Source organism: Eubalaena glacialis, chromosome 1, assembly GCF_028564815.1.
Source record: "Eubalaena glacialis isolate mEubGla1 chromosome 1, mEubGla1.1.hap2.+ XY, whole genome shotgun sequence".
NCBI classification, from domain to species: domain Eukaryota; kingdom Metazoa; phylum Chordata; class Mammalia; order Artiodactyla; family Balaenidae; genus Eubalaena; species Eubalaena glacialis.
The window spans coordinates 50,366,348-50,385,378 of record NC_083716.1 but is presented as its reverse complement, the minus strand read 5'-3'; the positions used below and the strand labels follow the sequence as shown (position 1 = coordinate 50,385,378).

Sequence of the window (19,031 nt, the reverse complement as noted above, 5' to 3'; positions counted from 1 at the left end):
TCCCTCCAGAGTAACGTGCTCCAGTCTGGAGCGGTTTCCATTTTCTCATAGTGCCCAGCTATTATTCTAGGCATTTCGTTTTCTTCTGTGTTGGATCTTCTGTTTCTTCTGTTCTATGTCTTCCTCTTTCTCGGTTTACTCCCACAATTTGCTGAAGAAAGGGTGAATGGGAGGCAAATTATTTGATATGTTGCATTTCTGAAAATGCCTTTATTTTCCTCTTAACCTTGATAAATAATTTGGCCTGAGTATAACATTCAGATTGGGAATCAATGCTGTTGTAAGGTTCTTAGAACAGGTTAAGTGGTACTGTCATTCTTTGTTATCCCTGGGGAGTGGTTCCAGGACCTCCCTTGGATACCAGAATCCTCAGATTTCTCAAGTCCCTTATGTAAAATGGCACAGTATTTGTATGTAACCTATGCACATCCTCCTGTATACTTTAAATCATCTCTAGATTACTTATAATACCTAATACAAGGTAAATGCTATGTAAATAGTTGTGAATACAATGTAAGTGCTATGTTAATAGTTGCTGGCATGCAACAAATTCAAGTTTTGCTTTTTGGAACTTTCTGGATTTTTTTTTTTTTGATCTGCAGTTCGTTGAATCTGCAGATGTGGAATCCATGTATATGGCAGGCTGGCTGTATGTTACTTGAAGACTGTGTAAAGTTAAAGATGTAAGTTGAAAATCCTATAGCAATGGCTAAAAAACCAGTACAAAGCACAAATGAAACAAATAGTAGTGCCGTTAAGCACTGTTTGGAGGGAAACATTGCATTAAATTCTTATATTAGGAAAGAAGAAAGGTCTCAAATCAATGGTCTAAACCAGAGATCAGCAAACTTCAGCTTGTAGGCCAAATCCAGCCCATCACCTGTGCCTGTGTGGCTTGTGACCTGGAATGGTTTATATGTAATAAAATGGCTGAAAAAGAATCAAAAGGAGACTAATATTTTGTGACATGTGAAAATAGGAAAATCAAATTTCGGTGACTGTAAAATTTTATTGGAACATAGCCATGCTCATTTGTTTATGTATTGTCCATGGCTGCTTTCTTGCTACATCCACAGTGTACAGTAATTGTAACAAACTGTATGACCTGCAAAGCCTAAAATACTTACTTTGTGACCTGTTGTAGAAAACATTTGCCAACCTTAGCTATGGATCCTAAAGATTTTAAAGCAATAATATGGATATATATTTCTCTTTCACCACCTTTATTCAACATTGAACTAGTGGTCCTAGGAAGTGTAATAAGTCAAGAAAAAGAACGTAATTAAGCATAAAAATTAGAAAAGAAGTAAAACTGTTACTTACATATAACATGATTGTGTACATGGAAAACCCGATAGAATCTACAAAAAACAATTTTAATAAGTGAATTTAGCAAAATCACTATATGAAAATAATTTGTAGTTCTCTATATTAGCAATGAACTATTTGAAAAGTGAAATAAAAACTGTTATTTCTGATAGCATAAAAAAAAGCAAATACCTATGAATAAATCTAACTAAGGATATGCTCTCAACACTGAAAAGGTAGAAACGTTGCTAGTGTAAGTTTAAAAAAAAACCTAGATAAATGGTGATATTCCATATTCACGGATTGGAAGACTCAACATTATTAAGATGGAATTCTCTCTAAATTGACCGATAGATTCAATTCAGTCTTCTTTAACATCCTAGTAGGCTTTGTTTGAAGAAATAGATAAGACGATTCTATAAACTTACCAAGATGTAAAGGTCTAAGAATAGCCAAAATAATTTTGAAAAAGACAGTTGGAGGACTTTTGTTTCCTGATGTCAGGATTTTCCACAAAGCTACAGTAATCAAGACAGTGTAGTGTTGGCATAAGGATAGACATTTAGATCAATGATACATAATAGAGATCTCAGAAATAGACTCATGCATTTTCCCACCAAAGTGCCAAGTCAGTCCAATGGGAGAGAGAAAGACAAATGTTGCTCTAACTTGATATCTATATGGAAAACAATGAACTATCACCTCAACTCATTCCATACACAGAAACTAATTTGCAGTGGATCATATATCTAAAATGCAAAAGCAAAAACAGTACAACTTCTGTATTATCTCTCACTTCATAACAAATTTCCCAATACTTCCTGGCTTAAAGCAACCAATATTTATTATGTTACAGTTTCTCTGTGTCAGGAACACAGGAGGAATTTAGCTAGGTAATTCTAGCACAGAGTCTCTCATCTGGTTGTAGGCAAGATTTTAGCAAGAGTATAATCATCTGAAGGCTTGACTGGGGCTGGAGAATCCCCTTCTAAGATGGCTTATGTCCCATGGCTATTGGCTAGAGGCCTCAGCTCTTCACTGGCTATTGGCTGGAGACTCAGTTCTTCACCACACGAGCCTATTCTTAGGGCTGTTTGAGTGCCCTCATAACATGGCAGCTGACTTCCCTCAGAGTAAGTGATCAAAGAGGGAGCACAAGGAGGAAGCGGCATTGCCTTTTATGACAAAGTCTTGGGAGTCACATACCATCACTTCCACCGTATTCTACTCATTACTCCAGCCCATGTTTAAGGGAGAGGAATTAAGCCTCACCTCCTGAAGGGAGGAGTATCAAATAATTTGTGGATATATTTTTTAAATGTCATAGCTTCTAGAAGAAAAAAAAAAAGGAGAATATCCCTATGACTTTGGAGTATCAAATATTTATTGGATAAGATCCTAAAAGAAAAAAGATACGTAAAAGAAAAAAATTGATAAATTGGACCTCAACTAATTTAACATTACTACCTTTTACAAGATAACACTAAGGGACTTCCCTGGTGGTCCAGTGGCTAAGGCTCCACACTTCCAATGCAGGGGGCCCAAGTTCGATCCCTGGTCAGGGAACTAGATCCCACATGCCACAACTAAGAGTTCTCATGCCACAACTAAAGATCCCACGTGCCACAACTAAGACACGGCACAGCCAAATAAATAAATAAATAAATATTTTTAAAAGTAATAAAAGATACCACTAAGAAAAAGAGTAGGTAAGTCCAGAGTAGGGAAAAAAAATTTCCAGCATATCTATCTGTGAAAGGACTTGTATCTAGGGTATGTAAAGAAGTGCAATAACTCAATAGTAAAATGAGGAAAAGAGGAATAACCCAGTAACAGACTTCCCCAAAGAGGATATACTAATGACCAATAAGCACTTGCAAAGGTAGTCAACATCACTTAGTCAACAGGGAAATAATGCAAAGTAAATTCATCATAAGATACCATCTCACACACTCTAGAATGGCTAACAAGAGAAAGGCTGAAGATACTAAATGTTGGGCATGATGTGATGCAACTGGAACTCATCCATTGCTGATGGGTATGCCAGATAGTATAGCTACTTTGGAGAACTGTTTGGCATTTTCTACTGAAGTTAAACATATATACATCCTATGATTTAACATTCTACCCCTATATATTTAATGAAGGGAAATGAAAACATATTTCCTCAAAATTATGAATTCAAGAATGTTCATAGCAGTCTTATTCATAAAAGCCCCAAACTGGAAACAACTGAAATGTCCACGTACAGGAAAATGGATAAACAACTTGTGGTGTATTTTGTGTGTGTGTGTGGGGTGTATTCACAGTACCCAACACCTGATACACCCAACAACACAGGTGAATCTCAAAACCGTTGTGTTAAGTGAAAGGAACTAGACATAAATGAGCATATACTGTATTGTTTATATGAAGTTCAAGAAAAGACAAAACTATTCTGTAGTGATAGAAATCAGAAGATAATTGTAGGTTGGAAAGGGAAGGAAGCTGTTTAGAAAAAGACATGAAAGAACTTCCTGAGATCATGGGAATGTTCTGTATTTTGTTTTGGGTGATGGTTACATGGGTGTAGACCATTGTCAATAGTCATCAAACAGAACTGTTAAGACCTGTGCCTATTATTGAATGTTTAATTATACTTCAAATTTTAAAAATAGTAAACAAGAGTCTAGGGGAAGAACGTTTAAGGCTGAGGGAACAGCTAGTGCACATAGATGCTGAGGTATACCTTGGGGTATTTAAGGTGAAAGGAAGAAAGTGGTTTAGTTCAGGAAAGTAGGTCTGTCATCTATGGTTTGTTACATTTACTCTGTATATTTTAACTTGCTAAGCAACAGGTTTTTTTTTTTTAATTTTTATTTATTTATTTTTTTGGCTGCGTTGTGGCATGTGGGATCTTAGTTCCTTGACCAGGGATTGAACCCATGCCCCCTGCAATGGAAGCACAGAGTACTAACCACTGGACCGCCAGGGAATTCCCAGCAACAGGTTTTAAAATTTGAATATTTGATGTCTTGGAAATTTATCATCCCATTGCCAGATGACTAAAGAGAGGGAGAGAGAGGGAGAGGGAGAGAGGGAGGGAGAGAGAGAGAAAATTTGTCAGAATTGAAGGAAGGGATTAAGAAAGAGAAAGGGAGAGAGGTCCTCTTAAAAGCCATTTATTATTCACTTCATTATTAACTTTACAGTAAACCTTCTAAGTGGAATTCTTTGATAATGTAGCTCCTTTATTTTGAAGTTCTGTTCTTTTCTTACCTCTCTAGATAAGCCAGTGCTTTTTTAAAAAAAATTAATTTGTTTATTTATTTATTTATTTATTTTTGGCTGCATCGGGTCTTCATTGCTGTGCGCAGGCTTTCTCTAGTTGCGGCGAGTGGGGGCTATTCTTCATTGCGGTGTGCGGGCCTCTCATTGCGGTGGCTTCTTTTGTTGTGGAGCACGAGTTCTAGGTGCGCAGGCTTCAATAGTTGTGGCACGTGGGCTCAGTAGTTGTGGCTCGTGGGCTCTAGAGCAAAGCCTCAGTAGTTGTGATGCACGGGCTTAGTTGCTCCGCGGCATGTGGGATCTTCCTGGACCAGAGCTCAAACCCATGTCCCCTGCATTGGCAGGCAGATTCTTAACCACTGTGCCACCAGGGAAGTTCCACCAGTGTTTTCTGAGTGTGTTTCATATGACTGAATGGCAGCGTTCCGGCTTGGATTCTGGCTCCACAGTTGAGCAAAGTCAAAAACCCAGAGAGGCAATATGGTATACTGGTTAAGATCTAAGGCTCTGCAGTTTGATTTCCTGCATTCCAGTCTTGGCTCCACTGCCTGCAGGCTGTGTGACCTGGGGCAAGTTCCTTTAACTTCTGTAAACCTGTTTTCTGAGGAGGCAGTAGAATAAGAAGGAAAATCAGGTTATTGCAGATAATCCAGATGATGGTGATTTGAACCAGGGCAGGAGCAGGTGAAGGTGGAGAAAAGTGGTCAAGTTCTGAATGAATTTTAAAGGTAGGGCTAAAAGGATTTGATGACAAATTGGAAGTATGAGAAAAAGAGAGCAATTAGAGAGGATACCAAGGTTTTTGGCTTGAGGAACTGGGAGAATGGAGTTGCCATTTCCTGAGATGAGTATGGACTTTTTACAAAGGAATGTCAGGGCTGAAGTTGCGAAGTTTTTTTTTTTCCTTGATTTTGTGTTTTCCACCTTTTTTAGTGGGTGGGTGGATGAGAGCAAGTACAGGTGTTGGCAGGCAGACCCCTGGGACCCATGTTTTGCTTGAGATCTTGATTACTAGTCTTACAGTTCAGTCCTTTTGCAGTTACATAGTGTGGGAGATGGGGGAGTGAAGTGTGACATTTTAGGATTGCTCCTTTGACTTTCCTTAGGAAGGGTGAGTCTTGGATAAGTTGACATCTTGCTGTCTGAGACATTTTCTAGGAAGACTGGATCCAAAAGATTTTATACCTGTGTCTGCAGCCTCATTGCCTGGAACCTGAAGCTAGCTTCTTTAGCTGCCAAGCAGGTTAATTCTCTTTTCTACCTCATTTAATTCTTATCTGTGTTGTGAGATTCTTAAATGCATATTATGTATTTTAGATGCAATTCAGCCTTATTTCTGTTAGTATTTTATTTTTAAAAACTTTTTACAGGAAAATGAAACAGAATGTTTCCCTTTATTTCTTAAGTTGTTCCTAACTATTGTTATAATGTTTCTGATAAAATGTATTAGGAGGCACACTCTTCACTAATAGGACATTTATTCGTGTATTTATATGGTTCTTAACTAGGGCACCATGTAATTTATTCCTAAAGGGAGACATTTTTAAGAGTGAGAAGGGAAACTGACGAAACAGGACACCAGGATAGCATGCTTAAACTAGGACCATACTGGGCAGATCAGGATGTCCGGTCACCCTATTCTTTAAGGCAGAAGAGCAGCTAGATTAAGGGTCACTTCCTGTTTAAATACTTACTGGGAGAAGGAAAATGCCTGGAATAGGGGCTGGGAGGGAGAAATTCCCACTGCATTGCAAGCAGGACTAAGAGGCTCACTGTACCGCACTAATCATAGGGTACCTCAGGTGGTGATGAGAACATGATTACAAATCTCTCACTTGAAAAACCAAAGCCTATTGCAAAGGAAATGAGAGCTTATGCAAAAAGATTTAAGAAATCAATTGTCTGCTTAAAGGTTTGTTTTAGTAGCTATTATTTTAGATACAAGAATGAGTAATAGCTTTAAACTTCAATTGATTTTGTTTTTGAGGGGCAGATAGTGTGTCTTATACCCTTTAGTAAGTGACGTAAAATGTGGCAACATTCTATCATTTTCAGTAGGAAATTCAGATACTAGCATTTAGTAACTATTGGGTATTTGTAAGAGTGATGAGTTTACCATGAATGTGCATAGTAGGTGGGTTACTAGTATTCAATGTTATTTCTTAGCACAGTGAATTAAGATAAATTGGATTGATTGAATGAGGTTAAAGAATAGAAGAACTATTTCTTTTTTAGCACCACTTGTATCAGTCACTACGGAGAACACATGGAAACTGTAGAAATGGTTTCTAACTTCAGTGTAAATAGTAGTAACCTGAATACTGTCTTTTAAAAAATAAATTTATTTTATTTATTTTTATTTTTGGCTGTGTTGGGTCTTCGTTTCTGCGCGCGGGCTTTCTCTAGTTGCGGTGAGCAGGCTTCTCATTGTGGTGGCCTCTCTTGCTGTAGAGCACGGGCTCTAGGTGCACGGGCTTCAGTAGTTGTGGCATGTGGGCTCAGTAGTTGTGGCACATGGGTTTAGTTGCTCCGCTGCATGTGGGATCTTCCCGGAACAGGGCTTGAACCCGTGTCCCCTGCATTGGCAGGTGGATTCTCAACCACTGCACCACCAGGGAAGCCCCTGAATACTGTTTTTAAAAAAATAAATTGGGACTTCCCTGGTAGTCCAGTGGTTAAGACAATGCACTTCCAATGCAGGGGGTGCAGGTTCGATCCCTGCTCAGGGAACTAAGATCCCACATGCCACATGGTGTGGCAAAAACAAAAACAAAAAAAACAAACAAAAAAATTAAAATAAAATCTCCATATATAATCTTCTATAGTCTCCTTGTTTTACATATCAGTATATTAAGGAAAATTTTTTGTGATAATACATATCTTCATGACTTTAAATGGCTATATAGTTTGCCTTTGTATGGATGTGCCATAATTTATCAGACCTCAGTCAATGCACGTTTTCCTCACTTTTCTAACATTTTACATGATACTACTGTGAACATCCTTGTAGCTAAATCTAAGAGAGTGTATACGATGTTTTTCTCTTTAGGTTAGATCCCTAGAAGTATAATTATGGGGTCAAAGGTATACAGAATTTTAAGACTTGTGACATACATTGCCATATTGCCCTCCAGAAGGATTTTACTAGTTTAAACTCTTATTAGTATAAGCTATTTCCCTGCACCTTTGTACCCTTTTCATGAATCTTTGCAAGTTTGATAGGTTGAAATGTTTTCTCATTAATTTATAAAATTTTCTTTCATTTTATTAGGAGGTTGAATGTTTTCTTTGTTTTTAACCATGTATTTTTTTTCTGTGCTATAAACCTGGTTATCTACTTTTTTTTTTGGCTGCACCATGCAGCTTGTGGGATCTTAGTTCCCATACCAGGGATCGAACCCGGGTCCAAGGCAGTGAAAGTCCGTGTCCTAACCACTGGACCGCCAGGGAATTCCCAACCTGGTTATCTTCTTAACCCATTTTTCTATTACTTTGTGTGTCTGTTTGCACATGCTTGCATATTCCTCATATATTAAGGATTTTAATCCAAATGTAATTTAAAATTCACTATTTTTTCATTTTGGAAATAATTGGAGAAATGCAAATGAAGCACCAGTGAAGTACCTCTGTACCCTCACTAGTAAAATTACTTTTTTAAAAAAGATTGTATTTATTTATTTAGGCTGCGCTGGGTCTTAGTTGTGGCATGCACGGGGGATCTAGTTCCCCGACCAGCGATCGAACCTGGGCCCCCTGCATTGGGAACGTGGAGTCTTACCAACCGGACCACCAGGAAAGTCCCAAAATTACTTTTCAGTATGCTAACAAAGTTGTGGTAAGACTGGAACACTTGGCCATTGTTTGTGGCATTATAAACTGTCCAGTTCTTTTGCAAACAACACGATAATAAATATTAAGAGCTATAACAATGTACATTATCTTTGACCCAATAATTCCATACCTGGGAATTTATCACAAGAAAATAATTGAAAGGAAATGCTAAATTCCTCAAATTATTTATTGCAGCAATGGCTATAATAGTGACAAGTTAGAAACAAATGAGTGAATTAGAGAGTAATGGTGAACTAAATTAGATTCATTATGAAAATATTAAGCTAGCATTAAAAATAATTAGGAATGGCTTCCCTGGTGGCGCAGCGGTTAAGAATCCGCCTGCCAATGAAGGGGACAGGGGTCGCCTGGTCTGGGACGATTCCCACATGCTGTGGAGCAACTAAGCCCGTGCGCCACAACTACTGAGCCTGCGCTCTAGAACCCGCAAGCCACAACTACTGAGGCCCGTGCTCTGCAACAAAAGAAGCCACTGCAATGAGAAGCCTGTGCACCGCAAAGAGAGTAGCCCCCGCTCACGGCAACTAGAGAAAGCCCACGTGCAGCAATGAAGACCCAATGCAGCCAAAAATAAATAAATAAATTTATTAAAAAAAAAAGATTAGGAATTTATAGGTTGACATAAACGAGTAGCATTACATGGATTGAAGCAGAATACAAAATTATTTCAATTTTATGGTTACAACTATGTAAAAATACACATTAAAAAAAAACCCTGAAATACAATGGGCTGGTTTTTATGTGTCACCAAGTATCGATATATATGTGTAGAGTTCCTGAGGTTTAAGACTCTAATCTTTATTGAGTAAGTCCTCTGTGCCCATCTCACAGCAACACTGTAAGATAGGGATGGATGTTATTTTCATTTGACAGATAAGGAGACAATTCTCACTGGACTTATAAAGAAATTAATTTTGTTATTATGGATGTTTTCAACTATATACAAAAATATAAAGAATATGTATATATATATATATATATATATCTCACCTAGCTTCAACAATTTCAAGTTTACATTTTTAGTAAGTTGCAGAGTAGGGTTTTAACCCGTATCTATCTTGCTCCCAAACCCATACTTTTAATTACAATCCTATGCTGCCTCTTCATTTTGTCATTTGATGCTTTTGAGTAACTTTATCATGCTCGTTTTTTTTGGTAAAATTGACATGGAAAGACATTATAATGATGAGTTTTTAGGTTGGTAATAAGATGGAGAAAGCACTCCCTTTTAACCACATATATTTTGTAACAAGCATTTTTAGTTGCAGTGTTCTGCAAAGACAAACCTGCTGATATGGTTCATCCTGTTTTATAAATCTTTGACCCATTCATCAGACTCTGACCACTCTAAAGATAAAGGACTATGGTCGCATTGGTCTTTCTGACTGAAGTGGCCTTCTGCCGATTGAGAAATTGTGTAATTATTAACTATGGTAATGGATATGTACTTGCAAGTTTCATCTGGTATCTTAATGAGCTTTAACCCTCTGAGTCCACCCAAAAGTTATCCAAGAATCATTGAAATATGTCAGTGTTCACAACTTAACTCTCAGTCAGTGTATTTTTGCTATGATAAATATTTTGTTTCCCTCTGGCCTCACCACATGCCATCCCCCTGCTCACAGACTCACAAATCCTATAAATTAGAGGAGTTACTAGCTGCAGCCTTAGATATAAAGACTTCTTTAAAAAATTACTCTCTTTTGAATTAACAGGACGATACTTTCAAGTCAGTTTTTGTGTTTTTTCTTTTCAGCGGGAAGGGGGAGTCCCACACATACAGGGGTATCTATTCAGACAAATAAGTGAAGGCATACTAAAGTAATCGTTATATACAAATAACCTTGTATTTTATAGACCTTTAATTTATTTCAGACGTCTCTCGTCCTGGGAGATCTTGTCTGAACTCTCAAGACTGCTTCGTATCACCCCTGTGTGCTTCAGCAACTTCCCCTGCCTAGAAGGCAAGGAGAGCTCTGAATCTTGGGAATCTGTGGCCTCTGGGCCTCATAACCTTCAACCCTACCAAACTTGAATCCAAGGGCTATGGAATCTAGTCAGATATAGGGTCATTTAGTCAGATATTCCCTTCAAGAAAGAGACTAAATAGAACATTGCTTTCTTTTTTTTAATTGAGGTATAGTTGATGTACAATATTATATGTTTTGTGTGTACGACATAGTGATTCATAATTTTTAAAGGTTATATTCCATTTATAGCCATTATAAAATATTGGCTATATTCCCTGAGTTGTATCCTTGTAGCTTATTTATTTATTTTATACATAATAGTGTGTACCTCTTTTTTTTAAATTAATTAATTAATTTATTTATTTTTGGCTGTATTGGGTCTTCATTGCTGCGCGGGCTTTCTCTAGTTGCGGCGAGTGTGGGCTACTCTTCGTTGCAGTGCGCGGGCTTCTCATTGCGGTGGCTTCTCTTGTTGCGGAGCACGGGCTCTAGGCGCGCGGGCTTCAGTAGTTGTGGCACACGGGCTCAGTAGTTGTGGCTTGCGGGCTCTAGAGCGCAGGCTCAGTAGTGGTGGCGCACGGGCTTAGTTGCTCCGCGGCATGTGGGATCTTCCCGGACCAGGGCTCGAACCCGTGTCCCCTGCATTGGCAGGCGGATTCTTAACCACTGCACCACCAGAGAAGTCCCTAGTGTGTACCTCTTAATCCCCTACCCTTATCTTGCCCTTCCCCCCTTCCCACTCCCCACTGGTAACCACTTGTTTGTTCTCTATATCTGTGAGTCTGTTTCTTTTTTGTTATATTCACTGGAATGTTTTATTTTTTAGATTCCACATATAAGTGATATCTTATAGTATTTGTCTTTCTCTGTCTGACTTCATTTAGCATAATACTCTCCAGGTCCATCAATGTTGTTGCAAATAGCAAAATTTCTTTATTATGGCTGAGTAATATACCATTGTATATGTATACCACATCTTCTTTATCCATTCATCTGTTGATGGACACTTAGGTTGCTTCCACATCTTGGCTATTGTAAATAATGCTGCTATGAACATTGGGGTGCATGTATCTTTTCGAATTAGTGTTTTTGTTGTTTTTTAGATATATACCCAAGAGTGGAATTGCTGGGTCATATGGTAGTTCTATTTTTAGGTTTTTGAGAAACCTCCATAAGAACATTGCTTTTTTTATCTACTGTGATTGTGTCAGATATAATGATACTAGAAATATAAGCCTGATGTTAGGGAGAGTGGTTGGTTCAATATAGCCTGGTAAAGCATAATTGGATATTTAGTAGTTAAATGAATGCAATTGGATGGAATTCTGCAGCGTTGTATAGAATGAAAAGATGAGATGGCCCAAGGAAAAAGAGAGAAAGAAAAACCAGAGAGGTAGAAGAACTAGTCAGGAAAGAATAGTGTTCTAGAAACTAAGGAAAGAGTTTCACAGTTGGAGTGGTGAAGTACTATGGATACTTATTTGACAATTTGGGCTTCACTGTTGTCTTAATAGAGATAGGAAATAGAAGTCAGATTGCAGGACATTTAGGAGAAAATGTTAAGTGAGGACCTAGAAGCAGTGAGTGTCTTACACTCTTTTTAAACCTTTTGGAGATTACCTATTGCAGGTCTGTCCCTTGGGTAAGACAGTGGAGGCTGCTTTACTGGCTCTGGTGTTGGGGTGGAGTGCAGGGATGCCTTGGGACTGTATTGTACTCCTTTTTTATGAATATTATTTAAATTCAGTTTCAAAATTTTGTCACTAAACATAGTCCAGAGAGCCTATGAAAAATGCAGGTAATGGGCAGTCCTACTTGGTTGAGCTGCCCCAGGCTTCTCCCTCCTAGGGACGCCCTGCATGTATTCCTGTGGTTACTCAATTTCTCTATTTTACAGTTGTCATTTTAGCTCTCCCATTAGACTATAAGCTCCTTAAAGCTCTTTGTTATTGTTGTTGAATTCCCAGTACTTAGCATGATGCCTGGCACATACTACTGAGTATTTGTTATGTGAATGATTGAATGAATAAATCAATAGTTTTCTGGTTTTTTAAGCAGAAAAGAATTCTAATTTGATGGTCTCACAGAATCAAAAAAAGTAGAGTGTTTCAGGAAAGAGGAATTGATAAACAGTCTCAAATGGCAGTAAGATAAGTGTTGAAAACTGACCTTTGGATTTGGCTATTAGAGGTCATTGATTTCCATAGTAAAAAACTTTATAGCAAAATGATTGGAGTTAAGAGCCATATTTAAGTGGGTTGAAGAATAAATAGGAAGTGAGAACAAAGAAACAACATGAAAGTTTGTTTTTTTGTTTTGTTTTTAAAGACTTGAGGCTAAAGGGAAGAAACTATTGGAGAAAAACCCAGATTCTAGATAAGGAAGTTTGTTAGCATAGGAATTTTATGCATTTGATTTGAATATATCTAAGTGTTTCTACCTATGTGTCAGAATAATATATTCCTCCCTCTTCCACTTGGTTTTGATATATCTTTTGAACTTGAACGTTTTTGCTGTGCTATTTGGGGCCCCCTAGTGGCCAATTTAATAATGATATATAGATCGTAAACTGTCAATTAGATCTAATGTACCAGTTATTCTTTATGCAGATTATTCTTTCTATGAGGATTAGATGGGGGTGGGATATGTGATTATAGTACTTAGTGATACTTAGCCCTTTTTGTTTTGTTATGGGTCAAGACTTGACACCTAAGCTTACTATAATTTTGTTTCCTTAGTAATAATTCACTATTATAAACTGTTTGAAAATAGCGGTATATCTTTGTTTTAGCTGCTAATGAGTTAACAGCTGACATCATTGTTCTCAGCTCTTATTCTGCAATGTTAGATTTAGGTCCATTGTTGTATGTCTATTGGAACACCATATCCAGTTTGAAGATTGTGAAAGAAAAGCCTGAATTGCCAAACAAAAAAAGATCTGATTATTATAAAAATAATAAACATTCATTATTCATCACAATAAAACTTTTAAAATATAGAAATCTTAAAAAAAAATCATCCTTAATCTTGCTTCCCTATGTTTTTCTTTCTAGGATTTAAAAAAAGTTTTTATTTATTTATTTATTTGTCTGCGCCGCATCTTAGTTGCAGCACGTGGGATCTTTTAGTTGTGGCATGCGGGATCTTTAGCTGTGGCATGCGAACTCTTAGTTGAGGCATGTGGAATCTAGTTCCCTGACCAGGGATCGAACCCGTGCCCCCTCTGGTAGTCATTAGTCATTAGTGATGGAGATATACATCTGGTGGTCATTAGTCATTAGTGATGGAGATATACATCTGGTGGTCATTAGTCATGACATCAGATATACATCTGGTGGTCATTAGTCATGACATCAGATATACATCTGGTGGTCATTAGTCATTAGTGATGGAGATATACATCTGGTGGTCATTAGTCATTACATCAGATATACATCTGGTGGTCGTTAGTCATTAGTGATGGAGATATACATCTGGTAGTCATTAGAAGGTATTTAGATCCTGAGACTGAAAGAAAATCACCTAGGGGGTGAGTGCAGAGAGAGAGCCAAGTACTGGGCCCTTGAGTAAGAAGTTGAGGAGATGAGGAGGAGCTAGCAAAGGAGACTGAGAAGGAGCGACTGGTGAGGTAGTGTGAGGTGGGATGAGAATCAAGAGGATGTGGTATCCCTAAAGCCAGATAAAAAGAAGAAAGCGGTGATCAGTGGTGTCAAATCCTGCTGACAGTCCGAGTAAGTTGAAAATGGGGAGTTGACTGATGCTAAGGTGGAGGTTATTGGAGACCTTGAAATATGCCGTTTCAGTGGAGTGGTTTGGACCAATGCTTGACTGGAGTGGGTTTAAGAGAGAATGGGAGCAGAGGGAATATTGACAGTTCTTTCAAGGAATTTTGCTGTAGAGGAGAGCAGAAAAGTGGTGCAATAAGTGGAGGAGTGTAGGAGCTGAGGAATAACAACTTGAGGAGCAATCACAGCATGTTTGTACGTTGATGGAGATGCTCCAGTAAAGAGAGAAAAATCAAGATTTAGGAGAAAAGGGGAGAATTGTTGAAACCTGAGTAGGAAAGAGGGTATAAGATCTAATGTCTAAGTGAGGAAGAGATGGCTTTGCATAGAAGCACGAACAGTTAGTTCGTCTGTAGTAATAAGAAGTTGGGCAAAGTGTATGGGTATGATAGAAGTGGGTAAATATGTTGTTGACAACTTGTAAATGATCACCAGCTGCACTTGAAAATAGGGGAGGAGATGCTGGGGATTTAAAGAGTAAAAAGGTATAAAAGAGTTATCTTGGAGAACGAATGGACAGGAAAAGATAAGATTGCTGGGTACCACCTTGAGGTTAGTGGTAATGAACTAACCAATGACTAGTTTTCATTGGTTACAGGTGTAGAGTAGGTGGTGATTGAACTAGGGTTCGAGTTTAGCCAGGCCAATACCTTGGAGATGAGAGCAGCAGAATTAGAGAAGTATGATAGGGAATGATTATAATAATGGAGCATGGAATCTAAGTTGGTTAAGGAGGGAAGTGAAGAATGAGGCTGTAAAAATGAAGTATGATCATTGTGTTCAACGTAGATCCCTTGTGGTCAAAGAATTGTTGGAGTTGTGCATTTAGAGGGGGTAAGTCGAAGATAGGAGAAAGTAGTCAGAGTTGAAAGCTTAAATTGAAATTAAGGAAAAATATGTAGTTATTGATAATGGTAGTTATATGATTATGAGAATGGATAACTGAGGTAGGGTGGAGAATAAAATAAGTGGAGGAGAAGAGGGCAAGGAACCAAGAGGCCAGGGTATTGGAAGGAACACCCACATTGATACTGAAATCACAAGAATTATAATTGGATAGGTTATTAGATTTGGAAGAGGTGACCATGAACAAATCTTCAAGGAATGATAAGAGTGACTGGGGATAATACCTGTCGTTTCCTGTATACTGCCATACTTCCCATACTTTCAGATGGACTTTTCATGATTTGAAACTTTTTTACCCTTTTACAAAGGACCCTGTACTCTGATCAAAAGTCCTCAATCATACCATGGTCTTTCATAACTCTGCCTTTTACAGCTGCTCGTTCTTTTGTTTAGATGCTTATAGCCATAGCGCTTACCTTCCATAGGAGCATTGTTCCCCAGGAGACTACTGTTTCCTATTTATAGCTTATAGTATTTATTACATTATTTTTAAACTATGAGTTTACATTCACTATTTTTCTCTCCTTTTTGTTTTTTTAAAACCAGGCTGACAGTTCTCTTAGGCCAGGGACTCTATCTGTCTTTTTGTCCCTGTAGCACTATAAAAAATTTATCAGCAAACTCTAGGAATAGATCTATTTAATAAATACTCTTTGGGGATTTCCCTGGCGGTCCAGTGGTTAGGACGCTGCACTTTCACTGCCAAGGGCGCGGTCGTATCCCTGGTTGGGGAACTAAGATCCTGCAAGCCGCGCAGCGCGGCCAAAAAAAACAAAAAAAAAAACACAAACTTTTTGGAAGTCAGTTATTATCAAGTAAATATTGGTATGTTTCTTTATTTTTATCTCACTAAATATGATGCTTACTTAGATTTACTTATATCAAGTGCCACAGTTAATGAAAAACTGTTTAAATTATAATGAGTTTTTTTATCTGTGTATTACAAAGTGACTTTTCTTAATCTGATGTATTTTAGAGAAGATTAAAAATACAGAAGCAACTATTGATTATGCTAACAGATTAAAGATAGATAATACAGTCACTTGGACATCTTGAAAAGAGCCTTGGTTTTTTATTTTCTCTCTGGTTCAAGCCTTCTGTTTTGATCTTGGGAATTGAAACTTGTGTGTGTGTGTGTGTGTTTACTTTTTTTTTTAATACTTATTTATTTATTCATTTTGGCTGTGGGGGGGCGTCTTAGCTGCGGCGCTCGAGATCTTTGTTTTGGTGCACGGGATCCTTTATTGCGGCATGCAGACTCAGTTGCGGCATGCGTGTGGAGTCTGGTTCCCCGACCAGGGATCGAACCCGGGCCCCCCTGCATTGGGAGCATGGAGTCTTACCCACTGGACCACCAGGGAGGTCCCTAATCTTGGGAATTGAGTTCACAGTTCAAGGAAGGAGGCCCTAAACTTACATAATCAATGGAGTAAAGGAAACAGGAGATTTCAAGGTGACTATAGTGCAGTTAAACAAATGCTGTTTCCCGCCTTCTTTACTAAGTTATTGTTTAAATGGTGCAAGTTTTTCAACACAAAAAAGTGACCATGCTAAGGATTTACTCGTTTGATGTTAGTATACTTAGCTTTATTTTCCTTAAAGAGAGTCTTTATGTGAGGAATTTTTGTGGATGTTTTGGTTTCTCCTTAACGATTTCTTATATATTTATTACTTTTATAATTAAATGGAGTAACAATGTAAATCACCTATTAATTATGTTTTTGATTCATAGTTTATATTTGCTTTGGGGATATAAGTTAATATCAACTTATAAAAATTTAATGACAAAGGCTTACTTTAGATTTTTCATTTTTTCAGAAACCATGAGTGGAGGATCTCAAGTCCACATTTTTTGGGGTGCTCCAGTCAGTCCACTGGAAATGATAGTATCACAGGAACCAACTTCTTTAGTGTCCACTGCGGACCCCTGGAAAGAAATTCAGCTTTTGTACCATCACCATTCCTTACATCTGAAGGATGAAAAATGCAGGCACAAAAGTCTTGAGGATTATCAGGCCCTGGAACCTCTGGACCCTCCAGATCTTCCTCATGGTCATTTTCCAGCAAACTCTGTGAACAGATCTGTTCATGTGAAAGATGACTTCACACATTGCATTTCTGAAACACAAACTATAAAATCCCAGAAGAGTCACCACTTGGGGTTGAGTGATAGAACCAACTCCAGTGATCAAATATGTGGATTTAAGGCCGGATTTCAACATTTAACTGAAGAAGAAAAGTATCAAAAGCTTTTCAGTGAACATAAGAAAATCACAGATGAACAGCATAAAGATCAATCAAATATACATGGTCAGAATGTTCCAAAAAATTCCTTTCAGTTAGATCATAAGTGTGCAGCTATATTGGATGTGGTCTGTGGTGCTGAACAGACTAATACGGGGCCAGGAGCTATGGAAACAAACTGTGCACCAACAGAGCATCAAGAAATACAAAACCAGTGTCTGGAATTCTTTTCCTCTAGCACAGTAGACAAACCAAGGCCTGAAGGAACAGTTAGGAAGGTCTCAGGCCTTAAAATATCCACTGATACTGAATTTCTCAGTGTAATGACCTCCAGCCAGGTTGCTTTTTTAGCTCAAAGGAAGTATAAAGGGCAGAATTCTATAAATAAAGGAACCATTAAAATGGAGATTGAACCAGAGGCAAGTCATGGGGAAATAAGAATAACTGAAGATAACTTGATTCAGCCCAATGATGATTCTACAGAAGGATATGAAGGTGGACAGAACCAAGCCTGTTCCCTTGAACTTTTTAGTCCTGTTTGTCCTGAAACAAAAAATAGCCACATTCTCTTGAACACCAATAAAGGTCTTGAAGAAAATATAGGATCTCAAGAACTTTTCAGTTTTGATGATAAATTGCCACCAAATGAGGTACGCATTGAGTCATGTAGCTCAGGAATACTGTGTTCCCAACTAAATACCTTCCACAAAAGTTCTATTAAAAGAAGTTGGACCTCTGAAGATAAATCAGGCCATCCTCAAGCTCTATCTGAAGTCCCCCACGTCGCTAAGAAAATCAAGTTGATTTCTAATGAGAGAGATCATACGAAAATCAAGTTGATTTCTAATGAGAGAGATCATACTGTAACAATGCACCAGAGGAATGTGTCTGGATTTAAGGGCATTAAAAAAACATCATTAATAAAAAACTGTGATTCTGAAAGTCAGAAGTATAATTGTTTAGTCCTGGTGTTATCTCCATGTCACGTGAAAGAAATAAACATAAAATCTGGACCAAATTCTGGCTCTAAAGTGCCTTTAGCAACAATTGTGGTAATTGACCAATCAGAAATTAAGAAGAAGGTTTTTCTGTGGAGGACTGCAGCGTTTTGGGCACTTACAGTGTTTCTTGGAGATATAATTTTACTCACGGGTAAGGTCATCATGGTATACTGGGAGTTTATTTTACAAAGCTGTGGGGGCTTTTTCCCCCTCCCACTTTAAGCCTTTGAGGATTCTCCCTTTACCATTTGCCTCTCAGGGTTCCAGCAATGATCGAGTTCCTTATGGCATCCGCGTTGGTCTCCTCATCCCTTCCCGGGGTCCTGTGTGTTGCCATTTCTGGGCGTTTGTCTGTCCTTCTTAGCTCTGTCCCTCCTTCCCACTCATCTTCTCCTTAAGAAGCCTTCTCTGCTTGCTCCTCCTTTCATTCACTGTGCTAGCATTCATGTCGTGTATCATCAGGCTCTTTCTTTGTTTTTTATAGTTTATGTATATTTTTTTTTACCCTTTTCCTTAGGTGTATTAACCATCTTATGACAAAAGGACAATATATCTACTACTTAATCCCTAATAAAGCTGTGCACACTACATTCTTATTGAGGGAACATAGAATTTCTATTGCATTTTAAAATTATTAAAATTACTGTAGGGCCTTGAACAACATGGGTTTGAACTGCATGGGTCCACTTATATGTGCA

General features: G+C 38.0%; 1 protein-coding gene across 1 annotated transcript in view; it reads left to right on the top strand.

Moving 5' to 3' along the window:
- The window catches only part of SHLD2 (shieldin complex subunit 2), a 94,312-nt gene that overhangs the window by 28,224 nt on the left and 47,057 nt on the right, over positions 1-19,031 (top strand). The window contains exon 3 of the mRNA XM_061196609.1: positions 16,907-18,484. Within this exon, the coding sequence (XP_061052592.1) occupies positions 16,912-18,484 (1,573 nt within the window). The 5' untranslated portion in view covers positions 16,907-16,911. The remainder of the gene's footprint in view (positions 1-16,906; positions 18,485-19,031) is intronic.